Source organism: Danio aesculapii, chromosome 11 (assembly GCF_903798145.1).
Source record: "Danio aesculapii chromosome 11, fDanAes4.1, whole genome shotgun sequence".
In the NCBI taxonomy this organism is placed as follows: domain Eukaryota; kingdom Metazoa; phylum Chordata; class Actinopteri; order Cypriniformes; family Danionidae; genus Danio; species Danio aesculapii.
The window spans coordinates 2,378,682-2,401,666 of NC_079445.1; the positions used below are offsets into that span (position 1 = coordinate 2,378,682).

A 22,985-nucleotide genomic window follows, 5' to 3' on the forward strand; every position below is an offset into this window, starting at 1 on the left:
CGAATCCGCGAGAGGCCGCTGTGTGCGATTTTCGCTTCTCAGATGTCTCTCGCGAGTGCCGTTCACGGCCCGCGCTGTTCCTCGCGTAAACCCACCAGAGGCCGCTGTCGAACGACCGTCTGTCCGTCCGACTGGCTGATTGATTGAATGATTGACCCTCCTCCTTCCCTAAACCCACCCAATTTTACCGATTGACCCGCCCACTTACTTCCCTAAACCCAACCAACAATTTACAAAAGCTGTCCAGAAAAAGAAAAGCCCTCGTCTGATTTTTTTTACCACGTTTTCGGATTTTACCACATTCTCACCCTGTTATGAACTTGTTCACTTTATTTCTTGAGATTCTGTTTTTGTCGTGCCTGATTTCTGGAACCGCTCTTCCCCGGACTCAAACCCACTCGTCGTCATCGTGGTCAGCTCCTCTCTGCGTCTCAAGTCCGCCAACGTACAGGACGAGCTAACCGGACAAACTGGTTGCAGCGGGAAAGCCCTCCACACGAAGGTAAGAGGTCAGCCGGTAAGCGCTAAAAGGAACGGCGTCACCAACCGCCCCGCAGCGTTCGCTTAAAAAATGAAATGCAGCCATACGTACCTCCGGCTACATAATTCGCAGTCTCCAGAAACGGTCAACGGGAGAATGAGCCTGGGTTGCAAATACTCATTGGTAAAGTTCTTACTGTAGTATTTCTCTCAAATGTTACGTGAGATCTTCTTCCTTTTTGTCTGTCTGTTGTCTGAGGCAGCCGAGAGAGAAGATTGAGGCAGGCTTGAAAGGCACACAAAAACGGTGGGCGGGGAGGACTAGGCTTAAAGGCGCAGTACAAAAAAAAAAGAGAGTTGTAAAATATAGACTTATAAAAGGTCTAATAAATAATCTGATGGATGTTTTGAGCTGAAACTTTACAGACACATTCTTGAGACACAAAAGACTTAAATTAAATTGGAAAAAGGGGTAACCTAGGTGCCCTTTAAGGGGGCTAATAATATTGATTAAAAAATGAAAAACTGCTTTTATTCTAGCCAAAATAAAACAAATAAGGCTTTCTCCAGAAGAAAAAATATTATAGGAAATACTGTGAAAAATTCCTGAATCTGTTAAAAATCATTTGAAATGAAAAAAATCACAGGAGGGATGGCTAATAATTCTGACTGTAACTCTATATTACTGCACTGCAAGATCATTCGACCTGTTTCTAGTCTGCATCTCCTTAAACCATTCAATAATTTCTCATATTCAGCTGCTGTGGCAGAAATGGGAGGGAGACTCATATGAAAAAAATAAAAACTTCCACCTCCTATCAAGCGTCCAGCATCCCTCCCAGCATCCCAGCTCTTTAAAAGCAGCCCAAGTCTCACTTCTAGTCCCAATTCTTATCCAATTACTATCTTTACACATCTGATGTCTGAAAATCAAGGAGGAACTTCACAATCTCTCAACACTGATTGAAGATGATGTCTCTGCCTCATTTACTAACTCTCTGGGTCACCATTCAACTGAGCGTTTTTGCCTCCAGCTCGCTTGTATTAGGCTTGAAAAAGTTCTGTTCGTTGTGCACCTCAGGGGAGCTCAAGAGCCACAGATCTGGAGATGAGATGACATCCATGCTGGCGTTAGATGAACCCTGCGGGGTTTATACGCTACCGTGTGCTTCAGGACTCCGTTGTATTCCTCCAATAGGAGACCAAGTCCTCTTCAGGCGCTGCTTCAGGGACGAGGAGTATGCAAAAACAGCAAAAACACCATCTCAGATGTCCCCTCCACCTACAGGTAAGACCAATACACTCCAATAAATGACATTTGCTGTTTGTTCAAGCTACATATTTAAAAGGAGCTGCAACGACACAATTCTTGAGTCTTTTCGGGGTGGACAACTTAATTGTTTTATGTTCAATCCATATAAATTTCTTCATGTTGTCCAAACACAAATCGATTGTGTGGAATCCAGCATTTTTATTGTGTATTATTCAAAGTGATTAGAAACTGAATGGATTTCCTCTGGTTAGAAAGTTCTGAGGATCAAACTAAACTTGCTGCCTAAATTTAATTAGATTAAAATTTCTCATTCCTCGAACATTTCGAAAAAAAGTGGCAGTTATTGACGTTTTTAATAGTTGACAGTGCTATATTGTCTGGGTTGGTGTTGTATATTACGCTACAAACACCTTGTAATAAGCTGATAGCACATTTTCTGTTATTTTACAGACTTATTTCTCTATGTATTATGTTGTAAACATTATATTATTATCTCCAAACCATTAAAATGTCAATAAAAGCAACCCAGGCTCATTCTGAAAACGTAGTCCCGAGGACGTTTCTGGAGACCGCGAATTATGTAGCCGGAGGTACGTATGGCTGCATTTCGTTTTTTAAGCGAACGCTGCAGGGCGGTGTGACGCCGTTCCTTTTAGCGCTTGCCGGCACCCGGAGGAAACCCACGCCCAATATGGAGAACATGCAAACTCCACTCAGAAATGGCAACTGGCCGGGACTCAAACCAGTGACCTTCTTGCTGTGAGGTGACAGTGCCAAACCACTGAGCCACTGTGTCGCCAAAATTAAAACTTGTTTAACTTATTAAATGAGTTAAAGCAACATAAAAATATTTGTTGTCATTACATTTTTTTTTTTTTTTTTTTGCAGTGTAAACATTGAGCATGTACACTGTTAAAAAGTAGCTTGCATTAGAATTGCATTATGGGATGTTGATCTATCTGCTCTGTTGACTTTTGATGTTGAAAATTCATCTCTACAGTTTAATAAAATTACTTTTGTTGACATTTTAGTTGCTGAAATAATATAATGTCTAAAAAATGAAAATATCTAAAGAAATAAGTCTGTAAAAACAGCAGAAAAGTTGTTGGAAGAAAGATCAAGCTCCCATAATGCAATTCAAAAGCAGAAATAAGTGGAGAAATATAAAAAACATGCATGCACAACATATGAAAAGCTGCTAATTGATGGATATTTTTTATAGTGTAGATGTATATCATAGACAAAAGTAAGGTATCACATTATTTTGAGAGTCCTCTAAACACATTTTGTTGATTATAAGTTACACTGCAACTAAATGACTATTAATCCTCAGTGTATTCTCAACAGTTGACCGTTGGGTTAGGGTTAATTGACCTTTACATGCAATGTTTTTTTATAGTGAGGAGTGTGTTGGTGGAGCAGCATCAGCAGACATTAAACAGACAGCCTACTAATACTCTAATGAGATCCGGCATGTAGCTGCAATGTAACGTGTGTTCAGCTAGTTCATGAAAATAAAGTGATACCAAAAGCACAGTAAATAACATTGACAACAAGTGTGAGTTGTTTGAAGATGTATGACAAAAAATTACTGTTCCACTTACACATTTAAACATCTATACAAGAGAAACCACCAAACTTACTGTAAAAACATGATGCAGCGCTGTATTTTAGCTTGTTCCATGTAACTTACTAATATTTACAATTAATTATGCATAATTGCATGTACATGCATTCAAACCCTAACCATATAGTACTGTGAGTACATGTTATTAATAAACATTACTTAGTAGGTAATAAATAGTTACACTGGACACTGTCAAATAAAGTGGATCACATTATTCACACTATAAACAAGACATTAACTAAGAGGTTTAGCTCAATAAATTACTTATTAGTTGCGTATTAATAGTTGGCAAGCTAGTAGTTGGATTAGGTATTGAGTAAGATGAGGGAGGTACAATAACTAGTGCAAATGAACAGTTATTATCTTAATAATAGGCAGGTAATAAGCCTGTAGTAAATAGTGTAAATTGTGTGAACATAAAGTGGAACCAAACTTTATTCTGTGAAAACATTTCTATATTTTACAGTAAATATATAAATAATATTGTTTAACTATTTATCTGCTGTTCACTTTTACATTTTTTACTTTGTAATGTTTCAGACTACGAACCGACAACCACTGCAGAGAACAACGAAAAGGTATATTTCTGCTTATGACTCTGGACTGGACAAGTCCATTCATTCATTGATTCACTGATTCATTCACTCATTCATCGATTCATTCATTCATTCACAGGCCACCATGCCGCCTTGTAAAGCAGAGCTCTGGATAAATGTTAATTGCATTAATAATGTATTTATTATAACGCAGGGTCCATGTCGCAAACTGCTGAACTCAGTGCTCCAGAGTATAGAGCTGACAGTGATTCGCTCGGTTCAGGACATTTACATCCCAAACTGTGACAGACAGGGGTCATTCAGGAGGAAACAGGTGAGTAGAAAATAGAGAAGCTGCTTTAGAAGTGCAAAAATCAAGATGGCAACAGCGCTGCAAAAAACTTTGCTTACTAATAGAGTTTGTCTTGTTTCTAGTCCAAATATCTAAACATTCTTAAATCAAAAAACATTTTCTATATAGACAAGAAAAATCAATATTAGTTTCTTTTCAGATGTCAAGATTAGGTGAGTTTTTCTTAAAACAAGCAAAATAATCTGCCAATGGGGTAAGCGAAATACTGCAAACCAAAAACAAGTTTATTACCCCATTGGCAGATTATTTTGCCTGTTTTCAGTAAAAAAATTGCTTAATTTTGACATATTATTTCTGAAAACAACAACATTTTTTGGACTTGTCTAGAAAATGCTTCTTGATTTAAGAGAGTTTTTAGATATTTAGACTGCAAACAAGACAAAACCACTGAGAAAGAAATTTTTTGCAGTGCATGTCAGGCTTTTTAAAGGGTTAGTTCAACCAAAAATACTCTGCGGGGGCGTCACAGTGGCACAGTGAGTTGCACGGTCGCTGGTTCAAGCCTCGGCTGGGTCAGTTGGTGTTTCTGTGTGGAGTTTGCCTATTCTCCCCATGTTCGTGTGGGTATACTCCAGGTGCTCCGGTTTCCCCCACAGTCCAAAGACATGTGGTACAGATGAATTGAATAAACTAAATTGTCCGTAGTGTATAAGTGTGTGTGAATGCAAGAGTCTATGGGTGTTTCCCAGTGATGGGTTGCAGCTGGAAGGGCATCCGCTGCGTAAAACATATACTGGATAAATTGGCGGTTCATTCTGCTGTGGCGACTCCTGATTAATAAAGCCGAAAAGAAAATGATTGAATGAATTACTCTGCTTCATGTCATTACAGTCCTCTGAGACCATTGTTCATCTTCAGAACACAAATAAAGATATTTTAGATACGCTGGCCGTGAGAGCTTAACGTGCTGCAATTTAAGAAAACGTGTGCAATTACAAAAAACGTCAGCAAGTTAAGAAAAGATCTTCATCCGTTTGACAGCACACGTGCAAACACAATGCAAACACTTTACATTTGCATTTTCCACAACACTTTTAAACAGCACAGAACACAAAGGAAATGTTTCAAGAGGACCCTAAAACGTGACGGACCTGGCTATTTAGGTCACGGGAAACAGGATGTTAAAATAAACAAACCAAAAGCTCACCTTTCAAAGCTCACCACTGTAAAAAATGGCCGTGATTTCACCAGTAAAAACTGTAAAAATGCTACAGCAAAAATCCATAACCTGGTTAACAGGATGTTTCCTTAATATACACAGTGAATAACTGTGAATTGACTTTCCCAGAATTCCCTGCATGACCATTTGTTGACATTACTATGGATCTTTTTAGTTGTTTCCCCATCAGTGATGTACATTAGAGATTTATGTTAGATCTAATGTTGATAAACAATGTTTATTTCATGACTTTTATGCGTTTTATAATTTTATGAGTGTCACCATACTGGGTTTAGTAGCTGTCTGAATGACATGGAGCACCTGCTATGCACTGATACTCTTTTGGCATGTGGAATAAGATGATTGTGGTGAGTATTGTTTCATTATGTAATTTTCTCATCACCTCCTGCATTGGTTACTGTGTTATTACTGTGTAACAAAAGATGTGGTGATGTTGGTAATTCAAAATACAGACATATTACATCTCTAAATCAATGAAATACGGTAGATTACTGTTAAAATGAGGAATTACTTTTACGGTTTGTACCATATTTTTAAGGTAAAATACTGTCGACCCAACGCAATCTCACGCCAATTCGTAACTTTATTATTTAGTGGCTAATTCGTATGAATTCGTACGATCTAGTTCGTACAATTTAGTACGGTTTGCTCATCCCCCAATGACGGTTGGGTTTAGGGGTGGGGTTAGGTGCCACGCCTCCTTTTTAAAATCGTACAATTTCGTACGACTTTATTCGTACAAATTAGCCACTAAACTGACAAAACGTAAAATACTTAAGTTTTCTCATGAGATCAGGCTAGACAACCACAGCTGCCGTTTTTTTACCGTAAATTTTACAGATTTATTTTTTGCAGTGTATAATTTCACTGAGCAATAGTCACGCCACAGTGGCGGCCGTCACGTTTTTGGGTCTCCTTGAGACATTTCCATTGTGTTTTCCGTATTTTTGCAAGTGTTATGGAAAATGCAGCAGGTTTTCATAAATCGTTTGCGTTGAGAGAAAATACAGCGCATTTTATTAATTTGTTTGGATTTTTGGAAAACGCGGCATGTTTTTTAAAGTGTTTGCGTTGTGAGGATTTGCAACACATGTGCTATCAAACTGTTGGAGATCTTTTCTTAATTTGCTGGTGATTTTTGTAATTGCATGTGTTTTCTTAAATTGCAGCTCGATAAGCTTCTCAGCCAACGAAATTAGATGAAATCCTGGAGCTCTCTCATCCTCCAAAGACAGCAAGGGTCCTGAGACACTCAAAGTCCAGAAAGGATCCAAAACATTGTCAAAAAATATCCATGTGACTTTAGTAGTGTAACTGTATTCATATAAAGCTCCAAGAACTCTGGACCATTGCTGTCTATGGAGGACGAGAGAGCTTCGGGATTTCATCTAAAATATCTTAATTTGTGTTCTAAAGACTGAAACAACATGAGGGTGAGTTATAATACCAGAATTTCATTTTAGGGTGAACGTACACTAAGACAGATGAATGAATGTTTCAAATACGAAATGTTTAATAAAATAATAAATCTGTGAATTCTGAATTGTTACATCAAACATTTCCGATTGTCTTTGTCTTGTTTACTGTATGCTCTCACTTGCAGTCATTATCTATATATAACAATGCAATCTGTTCTTTATAAGCAATAATATAGATGGTGTTCTCTCTGTTTCGACCCTTTTGGAAACAGTGTCGCTCGTCACGAGGAATGCAAAGAGGCCACTGCTGGTGTGTCGATGAGAAAGGATCAAAGACTTCGTCCCGTAGGAGAAGCGATGGATCAATCTCCTGTAACAGCGCTTAACAGAACTTCACATTGAAATCTGTTTATAAATCTGAGACAGAGAAAGAGCCAGCGAAAGCGACAACAAACACTGAGAATTCTGCGGCCACAAGCCTTTACAGTCCTTCATCTCCCTCTGGTGGTGACAAATATGTTTGCAGCATTATGTCTCATTAATTCTCATGCACAGACTGCCAGAACTACTTAAAGCATTTTTTTCTTCATTTTTAAAAGCTTTATAACGTCAGTTATGTTCAGCTGTAAAAATATAATATACTCTTTTAGTCAATGCCATCTCCCATTAATGTGCTATATGTCTTGAACAAATTACAGTAAACATAAAATGTATATTTTTTTAACATTCTTAATATATTTAAGTTGCATACATAACTTCACTTATATATTAATATATTAGCTAACTGTCCTTTCTTTGAAATAGCTGCACAATATCTGTGTGTGTATATTTGAGACCCTTTTTGTGTGCAATTTTAAAGAATGTACATACATGTAAAAATAAAGAGATTGAAACACTTTCTTAGAATCAAAGAAGACAATGTAACTCAAGAAACAATGAGCATCTGCATTAAGGACACATTCATATAAAAGTTCCTTTTCTGAAGAGTAATTTTAAAGTTTAAACAACTTATTATTTGGGTGACACAAAACAAACAGGAAAACATTGAGGGATGTGTCATAAATAAGTATTTCTCTTCACTCTTAACTCAGTCTCTGTGATTTCAGTGTCGCCTGCCGTACGCTACTATTCTGTTGTACATGTGGCTCAGTTCAAGACCATATTTGAGTCTAATATTGGTCAAATAAAAACAGAATAACAAGACTAATCTGAGCAATAATCTCCCAATCCTAGTTTGAACACACATCCAACATAGACATAAACGTTTCTAGTGATCTCAATTTATATCAATCAAACTGACTGGAAATAAGCTTTGTATAACAAAAAAAAAGTCATTGGCATCTGATTATTTAAAAAAGTTAAATTATCATTAAAAAAAATTGTACCCTGCTGAAAAATCCAGCTTAAACCAGCCTAGGCTGGTTGGCTGGTTTTAGCTGGTTGACCAAGCTGGTCTTAAAGGGATTTTGGCCATTTCCAGGCTGGTTTCCAGCCTGGTCTTAGCTGGTCAGGCTGGAAAATGACCAGCTTAATCCAGCTAAAACCAACTTGACCAGCCTGGTTTAAGATGGACATAGCTGGTTTTGGCTGGGCTCCCAGCCTGGCCCAGCTGGTCAAGCTGGTTTTAGCTGGTAATTTTCCAGCCTGACCAGCTAAGACCAGCATTATTTACATTAGATGTCGTCTACACTGTTGTTGTCTATTGGAAGGAATACGTCAATAGAGCCGCCATTTTAGTACAGTGTAGAGCTCCTTTGAAATTCAATTCAATTCAATTCACCTTTATTTGTATAGCGCTTATACAATGTAGATTGTCAAAGCAGCTTCACATAAAGGTGACAGTAAATAGGAACAGTGAATGTGGGACCAAGCTGCAGTGGAGGACTGTGTTCATCCAGAGCCAAAGATATACACATATATATATCTATGATCGGGAGTTTTCCCGGTGGTCAGTATGCAAATATTTTTTTAAATTACGAAAATTATAATTTTATATGACTTTTCTACATTGATGAACAAGTGACCGCACAGGCATTCCTAACAAAGAGCGTGTGTTTGTGTGTATGGAAATGTATTATCCACCCTCCCTGTTAAATTTGAGATGCAGGCTAAACAAACGGTGACAGAAAACACTAAGACTTGCCTTAAAGGGACTTTGAAAGAAACGCCATTGAAAATACTGGAGTAAAATAAATTTCCATATTTTGAAGACATGGTGGGGAAAATGTAATTTAATGCAGTGCTTCTGTCAGGTCGGATACTCACTTTATAAGTAATCAATCAGGCAGTGAAGACCACTACTTTTTTTTTTTAAAGAAAACATATCTTAAACGTGGCGAATTAAAGTCTTGAACCGGAAGTTGCTGAGACTTTTATTTGAGTATGTTGTTGTTGTTGTTTTAAATATATATATTTTTAATTGAAGTATGTTAATGTACTTCCAACAGAAACAGAATATAGAGAAAGGGGTGAGACTTTGTCTTACACATGCTCATAGCAAACTAACGGTAAGAGAGGGTATTAATATGCGGTTGCTATGGAAATCCTCTGGTTGACGTCAACAGAAAGACCCCTGTCATGACAAGCAAATGAACAGAATTTCATTGAAGATTACCACAACAAACGCTGTTTCCAGGAGATTAACTTGCACGGACTAATTATTCACTTTAAGAATAACAATGTGAGCTAGCAAAATAAACGAATTGGAATTCAAGCGAACTTTAAGGAAATAACCAGCAGGAGGTGCCTGATTAACTGCAATCACTGGAAAATATCTGATTTATCATTTTGATCTCTGTTTTTTTTACATAATAAGTTAACTCATTTAATAATGTCTTCATACTGTGGTTCAGAATATACTTAACTCATAAAATATGTTTAAAACTGCTCATTTAGTCCTTTTAGGATAACTTCAGATAGGATTAAACAGTGACCTCTAATCTACTGAGGTAAAGCTGCTTTTATATTCACACACTTGGAATTTCTCCTTGATAATATAATTTCAGAAAAGTGTATTTTGCAAATCCTAAATATTGAAATCGTATTAGCAGCCAATGACTATGAAAGTACAACGTTTTTACAGTCAATTAAATAGAGCTAATGTCGTTTTGAAGTCATATTATCATTGAAGTCTTTTTTGACCGAGTAAACTTGAAGTAGTGTAATAAACATTATAGAGAGCATCACAAGTTATCAAAAGTGAACAAATGTGAAAACCAACATTACCTCAGTCTAGAAATATAGGACATTATTAATTGTTCTATAGCCTATTTTTGAGAACCATGTATATAAAAACATAACATTAACATGGATATTCTTATATATTCACATAAATATGTTAGAGTTATGTAATTATAAAGTAAGCACATTTGTTTTAAATGCAGTTCAATTGTGCTGGTGAAATAAACTGCAGCAAGGCTGAGCAAAAATTTGCCTATGTCAACACAACTAACCGCCTCAGCTCAGTACACACACACTTCATCCCTTCACCAGCACTGGACGAGCATTAAATAAACCCCGTATTAACAAAAACTGCTAGATTGTTGCTTTCAGGCAATTATTTGTCCAGGAGGATTATTTTTTCTTCAAGAGAGAAACTACACGCCTCCAACAGAAATGCTGATTAAGCATGTGACTGTTTTGGATCAAGCTATTACAAGTGTATTCTCTTGTGTTTTTGAGCAAGTCGGAGGAGAGGTTTATTCACTACTGTATTGAGTTGCAATAATTAGTGTCTGTTGGATTTTTAAGACACTCAAAGTCATAACCGAGCTGTTGATTATTAGATTTCTGCAATGATGTCTTCCCCTGCTAAGTCAGGGGCTGTTTCGGGGAGAAGACTTTCACGAACCAAAAGCAAGAAAAAACACTTCGTGCATCAAAAAGTGGAGGTGTTCTGGGCCAGCGACCCCATCCTGACGGTGTTCATGTGGGGCATCAATCACACGGTATGTGTTTCTATAGACTTTCTTATTCAAAATCTAATCTTTTTTTGTGTGTGTTGTGGTGGTGCTTAAATATTATATATATTATGATATATTGTGCTAAAGTATGAGGTCCATTGTTTAAATTAGTGTGCTTGGGAGAAGAGCTGTCATTAAAAGCATAATATGTATGTTTCTTTTTCATGCTAATGACGTCACACACCCTTGATTTGAGGTTTGGCTTTCTAGAAAACAGGGAAACAGCAGCGAGGTTTTTATATGTTGTGTGTTTGTTAGGCTGCACTATAACCGAAGCCTAAAATGTATTTAGTCTGATAAATCAGTGATGCTTCATCTCCATGAGCTGAAAAACAGGAAGTTCTGAACTGTGGCATAATAAAAGCTCTGCTGCTTTCCTGCCGATTCGCGTTCATCTCTCATCAGCAATTGCTTCAGCGTTTCTCTTGTTTGGTTTGTTTCAGCCTTAAAGGACAAACAAAATCAACACACTCAGACACAGCGTGTGGGAGAATGTGATAACGCATGGGTGTTTCCCTGTACTGGGTTGCAGCTGGAAGGGCATCCACTTTGTAAAACATATACTGGAATAGTTGGTGGGTTATTCTGTTGTGGCGACCCCTGGTAAATAAGGGACTAATCCAAAGGAAAATGATGAATGAATATTTTTTTGCTTAATAATTTGTAGATATTTGGATTAGAAATTATGATTGACTACATATTAATAAATGTACAAATAAAATGGTCAAAAAATAGCTACAGTACACTGCAAAAAACCCAAAACTTTCTTTCTCTTGAGTTTTTGTTTTGTTTTAGTCAAAATATCAATTAGTCCAAAAGAAAAATCTATTATTTGTTAAAAAATTACTGTCTTGTTTTCTGAAAATAAGTGAAATTTTCTATAAAACAAGCTAAATAATCTGCAAGTGGGTAAACAAAATGATCCTGTCTTTGGTTTAAAATTAAATTGTTTTACTTTGTTTTAAAGAAGAAAATTGCATTCAATTCTGACTTTTTTTTTCAGAAAACAAAACAATCTTTAATTTTCTACACTGCAATCAAATGCTTGTCCAAATGTCTAACAATTCCTAAATCAATCAAATTAAGTCAATATTAAACTAATATTAAGTCAATTAAGTCAATATTTAACTCAGATATATTGCATTAAAGTCAGAAATAATATGTCAAAATTATCATCAAACTACGCCTTTGTTTGTTGTGAACACACCCCCTCTAGTGGACAAAATGGCACTGTGCCTTTAATTTATATTAACGCCAATGCAAATGTTTGTTCAGCCATCCTTAACCTTTAACCCGTCCCACATTTAACTATTGCAGATAAACGACCTCTTCCAAGTGCCGATGCCAGTAATGCTGCTTCCAGACGACTTCAAAGCCAACATAAAGATGAAGGTCAACAATCATTTGTTCAACAAGTAAGGCATATTAAACACACTCTGCACCACACACTTCACTGGAACTCTTTCTGACCGACAGACTAACAATAGGCATGTCAGTTTTGGTACATTTATTTGGCATGTCAGTACAAATGACTGCCTGGCACTGTCTAAAATTAAGTCATTTCATGACTGGCTACATATAAATTTACAGATGAATAAATATGCAATTAAAATGGTCAAAAATAGCTACACTGCAAAAAATATTTTAGTTTTGTTTACTTCTAGTCTAAAATCTATCGAAAAACTGTTCAGTTATTTGTAAAACTTTATTGTCTTGTTTTCAGGAAGCATTACAATACATATACACTACCTGACAAAAGTCTTGTCGCCTATCCAAGTTTTATGAACAACAAATAATAACTTGACTTCTAGTTGCAAAATAATCTGCCAGTGGGTAAGCAAAATTATCTTGTCTTTGGTTTAAAATGGGGTGGCTCAGTGGTTAGCACTGTCGCCTCACAGCAAGAAGGTCACTGGTTCGAGTCCCAGTTAGGCCAGTTGGCATTTCTGTGTAGAGTTTGCATGTTCTCCTCATGTTGGCGTGGGTTTTCTTCGGGTGCTCAGGCTTCCACCACAGTCCAAACACATGCGCTATAGGGGAATTGAATGAGCTAAATTGGCTGTAGGTATGCGTGTGTGGGTGTTTCCCAGTTCTAGGTTGCAGCTGAAAGGTCATCCGCTGTGTAAAACATATGCTGGAATAGTTGGCAGTTCATTCCGCTGTGGCGACCGCTGATAAAAAAGGGCACTAAGCCAAAGGAAAATGAATGAATGGTTTAAAATAAGATTGTTTTGCTCATATTTAAGATTTTTTTCTTTTATTTCAGAAAACAAAAGAATCAAGACAACAATCTTCAAATTTTCAAACAAATGCTATTCCAAATATCTAAAAATTATGAAATCAAGAAGCATTTAAGTCACTAATTTAATTCAGAAATTAAGAAATAGTCAAAATTAAGTGAGTGTTTTGTTAAAACAAGCAAAATAATGCAAAAAAGCTTTTTGATGTAATGAATTTTTGATAGGACGACGCAGTGGTGCAGTAGATAGTGCTGTCGCCTCACAGCAAGAAGATCGCTGGTTCGAGCCTCGGCTGGGTCAGTTTGCGTTTCTGTGTGGAGTTTGCATGTTCTCCCTGCGTTCGCGTGGGTTTCCTCCTGGTGCTCCGGTTTCCCCCACAGTCCAAAGACATGCAGTACAGGTGAACTGGGAAGGCTAAATTTTCCGTAGCGTATGAGTGGGAGTGAGTGTGTATGGATGTTTCCCAGAGATGGGTTGCAGCTGGAAGGACATCTGCTGCATATAACATGTGCTGGATAAGTTGGTGGTTCATTCCGCTGTGGCGAACCCTGGATTAATAAAAGGACTAAGCCGAAAAGAAAATGAATGAATCACTGATTTTTAGATATTTAGACTTGAAACAAGAACAAAACCCTAATAAGAAAAGCAGTTTTGCAGTGTAGAAAATGTGTCTTGTTTTAATTTTTTAAAAGATATTTGAACAATAAACAAAATAAAAACTCTTAAGTAAGAAAGACATTATTATGATATAAACTCCTGTCCTTTAATAGTTTTGTGGCTTTAATAAGTGCAGACAGACGTACATGTGCTATTGGGTGGAATCACTGTGGAATAAATGAATTAATTACCATTTTTCTTAGAAAACATATTTCTAAAGGTGTTGTTAACTTGAAGAGAAAGGGAGGTGTATTTGGGCAGTGAAAGCCCAGACGGCAGCTGAAATCTCTCAGTCGTTCTTCAGCAAAACTCTGCTCCTTCTCAGTGTAAATGAATATCAGCTGCTTCAGTCCAACATCTACCTTAGCAGGAGGATGAAGATAAGACCAGGGTGGACATTTCAGCAAGACAATGATCCAAAACACAGCCAAGGAGACTCTCAGATGCTTTCAGAGAAAGAAAATCAAGCTGTAGAATGGCCCAGCCAATCCCCTGACTCGAATCCAATAGAGAATACAAATTAAAGCTCAGATTTGATAGACGAGACACACAGAATTATCAAGATTTTGACACTCTGTTGTAGAAGTCTGTGAGAAACTCACACCTGAGCAATGCATGTGCTTCATTCTCCATATGAGAGGCGTCTTTAAGCTTCAGCACCAATAAAGCCTTTTATATAAAGTATTAAATACTTTCAGTAGTTCAGCACTTTCTCCTGTGTCATTTCACTGTTACTACACAGAACTCATCTTTCAGATTTGTTTTGGTTTATTTTATGCTTGTATTGTTCAATTCCATGTCAACAGCTCCTTTAGAAATATTAATCACGGGGAAAAAACATGGCGTGTTTAATACTTCTATGTTTTCAGTCTGTCACTTGTTAACATAGCTGTTTTTTTCCTGGTTCTTTAGGTGCAAACAGAAGCGAACGGCAGCTCAGAGGATGCAGACACACAAAAAGCCAGCAAAGGTAAATACACACAAATCACACACAATTAAAACAAAAGTCATTACATCGCACTTTTATCAACGCAATATTTCTGTTTGAGAAAGTGAAAATATTATCCTTTGTGACAGGCACATCCCCTTTGAGACGCACCGGCTCCATTAAAGACAGATTGACCAGATATCAGCTAGCAGTCTGCAAGCAGGCTTCAGTTTCCCGCTCTGTGAGTATGTTTATTGTGTGCACAGATGCAAAAAAAAAAGCTACAGACTAGCTTTAGATTACAATATAACCTGCTCACCTAATGTTTACGCTCGTAATATTTATATTGTTTGCTAATTAATAGCCTCATGTGGAACTGAATCATTTCGGAGTCTGCTACTGTCCACCGGAGGTCGCATTTTGGTTACGGACGCATGCTTTCAGAGCCTTCCTGAATGTATGAATGAAATACGCTGATTTTCAGCAAGGCAACCCGGGGTGCTGAAATATAATTGGCTAAACTGGCATTGCTGGTTAAAATGACCAAAACAAAGACAGCTTTTCGGCAGGGAAAGCACATATCTGACTTCAGCTTGTTTTTCAGATAAACAAGTAATTTCACTGAGCATGTTTCTGAAATATCTGCAAACATATTATGGTATTTTAGTGCTTTAGAAGAGTCAAAAACTGACATACAGCACCTTTAACTAACATTACCTAAAACAACCGTATTGTAAAGTTTACTGTAGTATGGTTCAAAATCACTATAGTATTTGCTATAATTTACTATAGTATTTTTTTATGTGGGACAATAAGACGTAAGAGAAAGTGTATTCTGATCTATCAATAGCATAAATGTGCATGTTTTAAGTGGTGTTCACTCAGCTTAATCCTCAATAATAATGATAATCATAAGTGTATTGTTTTTGATCTCTCGTTCTCTCTGATTCAGGCCAGCCAGTCAGAAGCAGAGGACAGTGTTTTCTGTGCTGACAGCAAGGAGATGACGCCACCTGCTGGTCATGGACAGACAGTGGTAGGATATGTGTTCTCTATAATAAAACTGAAGATGCATACACATACTTGTTTGGTGCTTTATGAGGACCTTACTCTATAGGTGAAATACATTTTATACTGTAAAAAACACTTATTATATGGTCTTTCCATAAGGTAAACCTTACAGGAAAATTGCAGTAAAATTAAATGCAAAAAGACCTAGGTCTGTTTTAAGAGCTTTGAATTACAAGGATGTAAACCATATATATATATACTCACACACTTGTACACTAATGTACGCACTAATGTCTATGGAACATTAAAACATATGCTCATTCATTTGCATAAGATCAGATATAATACTTTTTCTACTGTAATTTTATAAAGTTTAATTAATTCCTGTGATTTTTCAGCACTCATTAAGTGACATCTTTTTTTTAGAAATCGCTCTGATATGATGATTTGATGCTCGAGAAACATTTCTGATTATTATCAATGCTGAAAACAGTTATGCCGAGTAACAAGGAGACATAAATTGATCAAAAATGACATTAAAGACATTTATAATGCACAATTGATTTTAATTCATATAAATACTGCTATTTTATCTGCTTATTAAAGAATAAAAACAAAAACTTGAACATTTCAAACAAAAATATGATGTCAACAATATTAGTAATTGATCCCGAGTACAACTGATCATATTTAACACTAAAGCATCACCTTTAAAGAATTTCTGAATAATTATGTGACTTGATTAATGTAATTTCACAATATTATCATTGTTAGTGTATTATGATCATAATACTGTATTATTAAACATCTTGCTGAGCAGAGGAGAGCTTCAGAACATTAACAATTACTATAGAGCTTTCCATGAATATACTTGTGCAAGATTAAAATGTTTGTCATACGACTTGAACAAGAGTCTACTACCACATTTCTTATTGCTTGTTTCTTCTCCATTTTTCTGATTAAAAGCAGAGCAAAGTCCCTAGAACAAACATCACAAAGATCAACGGTGAGTTCATTCAATCTATATGAATCTGAAACCTTAAGCTGAATTTTTATAAATAGTCATTAATGTGAGGTTAAACATATGAAGCTATAATTAATGTAATTAAGCACTGCATGAATTAAGGGATTAAATTGTGAATAGAGAGTACTGTTGCAACTATCATAGAGACATTTAATATTCAGTACATACACTGGTACAGAATACAGTCATGTGTGTGTTTGTGTTTTCTTTAGGAGAGCATGTAAACTCAACGAGTCCCGGCACTGAAACTCTTTTATCAGAGAACAAAGAGTTTCATAAGGTCACCAAGGTCTGTGGTCTTGATTCTGCTTGTAACACTATTAATCTAATATGTGATCTGTTCAAATTAGATTAAAAAGCGCAGAATGGCGTTTTGCCCACTAGAGGGAGTGCATTTGCAACAAACAAGGCATAGTTTGATGACTTTGGGACTGAGTGTGGAATTGTGGGAGTGTAGTGTTCATAATCCTGCAGAACTACAGAAATCATGCTGATTTTTTGTAATTTGATAGAAAGATGATGTAATATTAAACGTATAGCTTTAAAAATGTACGTCCTTCTAAAAAAAAATCTAAATATTTAAAACATTTGATGATTTAAGGTTCTGATAATCATGGAAATGCTTCACTGTCTTGTGAAAAAGGTTAATTTATCTGGATTTAAACATTCTTCAAAGCTTTTGGCATGAATTATGTATACAAGTCAGCAAAATAACACTTTTTCTAGGGTTTTTTTGGATTTTTTTTATCATATTGTGACTTTGACCAATAACTGCAGAAAACTAGTTTATATTTAGCAAATAATATTAATAATGTGATCAAATTCAAAGGCAAAAATAATATTGCAAAATGGTTACCAAACTTAAAGGGCCCTATCATAAACCCAGCCCAATAAGGCGCAAGACGTGTATGGCTTGATTTGTTGCTATTTTCAGACCAGCGCAACACTAATTTTCACATTTTGCGCCATGTGTTTCAATAGCAAATTCATTTGCAGCACTTTATGGACTCATGGGTGTGCTGGTCTATAAAGGAGGTGTGTAAAGGCGTATTGTTGGTGCGTTGCTATTTTGAGGAACTGAAATAGGCCGCGCCATTGAGTGTGACAGCACGACAGCACAGAGTGTGTTAGTTATGCAATACACACAATACGTTTACATATGAAAAAAAACAAAGGATTAAAATGTTACAAATATGAGTATTTTCTACATAAATATAAACACCACTGCCTCCATTTCTTCTTCATCTCGGGGGGCTTTTTCAGTTTATTCATGACGATCTGCATCTGTATAATGTTATTATTATTAATTTTATTTATTATATGCATATTTAATTTGTTTTAATAAAACAAGTTTAGATTGTCCACCTGTGGGGTTTTGGAGACATCTGCATCACCATATGGGGTATAAGAATATGACGTGTGTTTGGATCCACTTGTGTGTTTTGGCCCCAGTAAAGTGAAGGGGGACACTACACTTGTCAGTGGGCGCCGTCTTTCTGATGAGACGCTAAAAACCGAGGTCCTGACTTCTCTGTGGTTCTTAAAAATCCCATGACACTTCTTGTAAAGAGTAGGGGTGTACCCCGGTGTCCCTCTATCGGCCCTTTTGATCATGGCCCTCCCAATCATCCCCATCCACTGACTTGGCTCTATCACTGTCTATCCACTCCACCTATAGCTGGTGTATGGTGAGCACACTGCGCCATTGTCCTGTGGCTGCCGTCGCATCATCCAATTGGATGCTGCACACTGGTGGTGGTGTGAAGAGACCCCCCCTCATGATTGTGAAGCGCTTTGGGTGTATGGGGCATACACAATAAATTAACTATATAAATACACATTAAATTACATATAACTCAGTTTTTTGACCACACTTCATTATTATTGTTCATTTAATTAGTTTGCAGGAACTAGTTTTGAAACAAATCTTTACGCTTAACAAACTAAATTAAATATAAAGTCTAATGGATGTGTTCAGTGGGTGAGTTTCCACCATTTCCTCACTCCACCAAAGTAAAGGAGTAAAGTAAAGCGTTAAAGTAAAGTAAGGAGAAAGTGAGAAGGCTGATTGGTGGAGGCTTGTTTTTTATCCTCGCGCTGCAGATGCTCTGTTGAACTGTTTTCTCGCTAGTGAAGCGTTCAGTTTTTACACTTACAAAGTCCGGCATGTAAATAGCAAATGCACCATGGTTTGATGCAAGTGAATCTTAAAGGGAATGGGAGATGAGACTCTGATTGGTTTATTCTCAAAAACACACCCAGAACTCATTAAGAGAATAAGCTCAACCCTGTTAGACCAAACTGTATTCCTCCGTCCTTAAAAGAGCAAAAAGTGGTTTCGGACTCACCCTTAATGCTTTTGTGCTTTAGACTTTGCGCCTAGATCATTAAAATAGAGCCAAAAGCCACTGTTTATATGTATTATAATGTAGATGTTATATTGCAGACATTTGTTAAGTTTGTGTCCTCAGAGTTTCTCACCCAAAGCCTTCTGTGGTGTTTTTGCTGTGATTTTAACTGTTGTAGCTGTGAAATCATTAAAATCATTCAGCGTACTGATATGGAGCTGTAATGTGCTCAAAACCTGCTGGAACTACATTATCTCTGCGTTTTTCCTAAAAATAGCTGCATGCCTTAAAATGCTCATTAGCCAATCAGAATCAAGCATTCAGCATCCCTGTAGTATAACCCCCCCCTTTTTTCTAAGCATTTTTGGAGTAGTCCTTTTAACTGTCACTATGGATTTGTAATTAGATGTTGTTGATAATAGTGAATTGCATTGAGGAAGAGCTGTTTCTAACTCTTGAGTTTTTCTTTACAGCCGTTTCAAGTGGCCGTCCCAGACAGATGTGTGTCCTGCCAGCAGACTGTTTACCAGCTGGAGAGACTAGTCGCCAATCAGCAGATTTACCACAAACAGTGCTTCCGCTGTGCCGTCTGTAGTACCAAACTCAGGTTATTCCTTTATTTCATGCATTCATTCATTGTCATTGTTAAACAAGAGATGTAGTATATGCAGTAGGTTGTTATTGCAGAATAAGCCTGGACAGGTTTATCGGTATAAACCTTGTATAAGTCTTGTATAAGACTGAAGGGCTTTCATTTTGGATGTACTTTATCCCGCATATTACACAGCTCTCTGCAAAAAAACATTAAAACTAGACACAAAACATTGTTCTGAGCCGTGATAGTTTAGTAAATCTATAATTGAAGGCAATGATGACAGAAACAGAAACAGCTGATGGAGTATACACTAACCTCTGCGCATTATTCAGACACAAGATGGCACCAAATAGTCAAAACACAAAGCTGACAGACACTAAAACAGCTGATGGAGTATACACTATTATTCATTCACAAGATGCCTCCAAACAGTCAAAAAACAGCGGCGTGACAGACAAGCAGATTTATGTGGATGTAAGTATATGGATGTGAACGTATTCACTGTCAAAATGATTTGAAGTACCTAGATAAGCTTGTGTTATTTAGCGGTTGTTATTTAGGATTATTACACGGCTATCTGGAATACGCACGAGGTGCATCGCACTAGCTTTTATTGTTGAGAAGAAAAAAAGAAGTGGGTGCACTTTTTGTGTCGCTGGTCAACGACTGAATCACTTGCGTATTATGCATTGCTGTTGATATTGTTATATCTGTAAAATTTACTAATAATATTGTGATATTCAAGATTTGTGATGCCATTCAGCTCCGGGAAAACTCAAAACAGCGACTGCTAGTCTCTCCTTTATCTTTAAAAGTCTCCATAGTCGTCTTGAAAACACAAGCCACTGCTGTCTCCTCAACGTAAACCCCGCCTCTTCTTTCATTTGATTGGAGAATGAAAGAGACACGACTAACATAGCATGCTTTTTCCACTCAGAGTTGACTTTTTTTAGCTGCGGGCGCACAGAGCGCAACGCCAAAAATGTGAGGCACAGCAGGCGGTAAAACGTGAAGTGCATCGGGCACATAAGCAGCACACAAAGTTGCTCATGGACGTTAGTAAAACGGGTGCGTTAGGAAAAAGCACGTTCAGTGTGATCAAGCCTTTATCCTGCGAGAACAGTCACCTGTATCTGCTTTATCTCTAACGTAACATGCCTTGGGAATGTCACGACTGGGCAATCAAAATCAAGTATTCCAGACCGCCGCTGTTGTAACAATCAAGTCCCTCAATGATACATATAAATGACGTGCTTACTTTCATTTCAGTTTGGTGGCGTTTGCTTCCCTGCATGGCAGCATCTACTGTAAGCCTCACTTCAACCAGCTCTTCAAGTCTAAAGGCAACTACGACGAAGGCTTTGGCCACCGGCAGCACAAGGAAATGTGGACTTCACGAATAAGCCAGGAGGAACCGGAGGAAAACTCCAACTCTGGTCAGTGAAGCCTGTAGAAAAAGTGGAGGAGTCCACACAGAGGGGCCAAATTCACGGAGCAGACCCCATTATAGAGTCCAGAAGTCAGACCAGAAAGACCTCAAAGCTCGTCTGTGGAAACCAGAAACTGAGAGTGGCTTGGCCTCCTCCTGCAGACAGTGAAGGAGGAGCCAAAGTCTCCAGTCCAGCTGAAGTCAGCAAGGGTCCATCCAGGTTTTTCAGAGCAAAGTGGCCCCCGGAGGATGAATCTCCATCTTCTCAGCAGAGCACGGAAAGAGCGGAGCTGAAAACCCTACGGAGAAGCACATCTCTCAGAGAGCGCAGTCGGCCATTTTCTCTGGCGCCAAGCTTGAGCTCCAACCCTTCAAATCAAGATGCAAAATCTGTTCCAAAGGGGGTCCGACGAGGCTCGCTGGAGAGACCTGCGCTCTCGGACAATGGCTAAAACTGAGGAGAAAGTTCCCTGACGCAAAGACAAAGGATGACAACAGCCAATCCAAGATCGAGAAGAAGGAAAAATGCAAACTTCAATTCTCAAACAAACGAAAATAGAGGCGGGAGCCGCAGGCAGAGAGAAAATGAGGCCGGGATACATGTAACCAAAAAGGATGTGGAGCCACAACCAACAAATAAGCAGTCTCCGATACAATTGAACCGAAAGGAGGAGGAGCTAGTGACCAAAAAGGAGGCGGAGCCACAAACACAGAATAAGGAGTCTCAAACACAATTAAACAGAAATGAGGCGGAGCTACAACTAGCAAATAAGGAGTCTCAGACACAAGTGACCAAAAAGGAGGCGGAGCTACCACCAGCAAATAAGCAGTCTCAAATACCACTAAACAGAAAGGAGGAGGAGCTAGTGAACAAGAAGGAGGCGGAGCTACAAACACTAAATAAGGAGTCTCGGATACAATTAAACAGGAAGGAGGCGGAGCTACAAACACCAAATAAGGAGTCTCGGATGCAATTAAACAGGAAGGAGGCGGAGCTACAAACACCAAATATGGAGTCTCAGATACAATTAAACAGGAAGGAGGCGGAGCTACAACTAACAAAACAGGAAATTAAGGCAAAACAACAACACAGAGCTGCTGAAGATGAGGAAAGACTGGAAAAGAAACCTGAGCTCCAGTTTTCTGCATCTGTGGAAGAAAAAGCCCTCAGGACGTCCCAGGACGTGGGGTTTTGGGACAGTGAGGAGGCCGAGAAGTCGCTGACCGTGGAGGAGATGATCAAGAGGAATCGCTACTATGAAGAGGAAGATGATGATGATGAAGAAGTGGCAATAGTTTGACAGTTTCTCATTATGTCAGTTCAGTTTTTATTTACTCTGAATATCATTGCAACCAACAAATATAAAAAACATCTGCTTTATTATATTATAATGCTTCATATAAATATATATTTGGACTTCTATAAGAGCTTGGAATTATTGATTTTATTAGTATTACTGTACTTTGTCGTTGCTCTCTTTGTTTTCTTTTGATTGCTGTATAAAATATGACTTGTTTACAAAAATTGTTTTTAAAAATCGATATTACTGTTTCCTAATCTAACGATTCATTTTAATGATCTCAATTAACAATTCTGCATTCATTATTCATATTTTATGACAGTTAATCCTTAAGGATTAAACAGCCAAATACATGTTTGGTTTTTTCTTCTAGACCGTATTTTAAAACCTTTTCTACCGTGATCAGATATTTCAGTGGTTATCAGAAGGACGCAATAAACATTATTTGATTGAAAATAAAGTGTCTAATTTGAGTTTTGTTTGTGAATGTGACAGTGAAAGTCAATAAGTGTTGCATGAGTAACTATAAACAGTGCAAGTGAATGCATATGTAGTACATAAATATATAAACATGACAAAATGATCAGCCTCTTCTGAAATTTG

At 37.5% G+C, this 22,985-nt stretch overlaps 1 protein-coding gene and 1 pseudogene across 1 annotated transcript; both read left to right on the forward strand.

The window, feature by feature from the left end:
• The first annotated feature begins 1,414 nt into the window (after positions 1-1,414).
• On the forward strand, positions 1,415-7,435 carry LOC130237587 (insulin-like growth factor-binding protein 5; annotated as a pseudogene).
• A 4,903-nt stretch (positions 7,436-12,338) lies between these two features.
• On the forward strand, positions 12,339-22,666 carry LOC130237782 (LIM domain and actin-binding protein 1-like). The gene is made up of 10 exons (XM_056468810.1): positions 12,339-12,350; positions 14,659-14,716; positions 14,824-14,915; positions 15,627-15,710; positions 16,652-16,691; positions 16,922-16,998; positions 19,531-19,664; positions 20,922-21,088; positions 21,163-21,528; positions 21,643-22,666. The coding sequence occupies exons 1-10, from the start codon at positions 12,339-12,341 to the stop codon at positions 22,380-22,382; spliced, it is 1,770 nt and encodes a 589-aa protein (XP_056324785.1). The 3' UTR covers positions 22,383-22,666.
• The last annotated feature ends 319 nt before the right edge of the window (positions 22,667-22,985 follow it).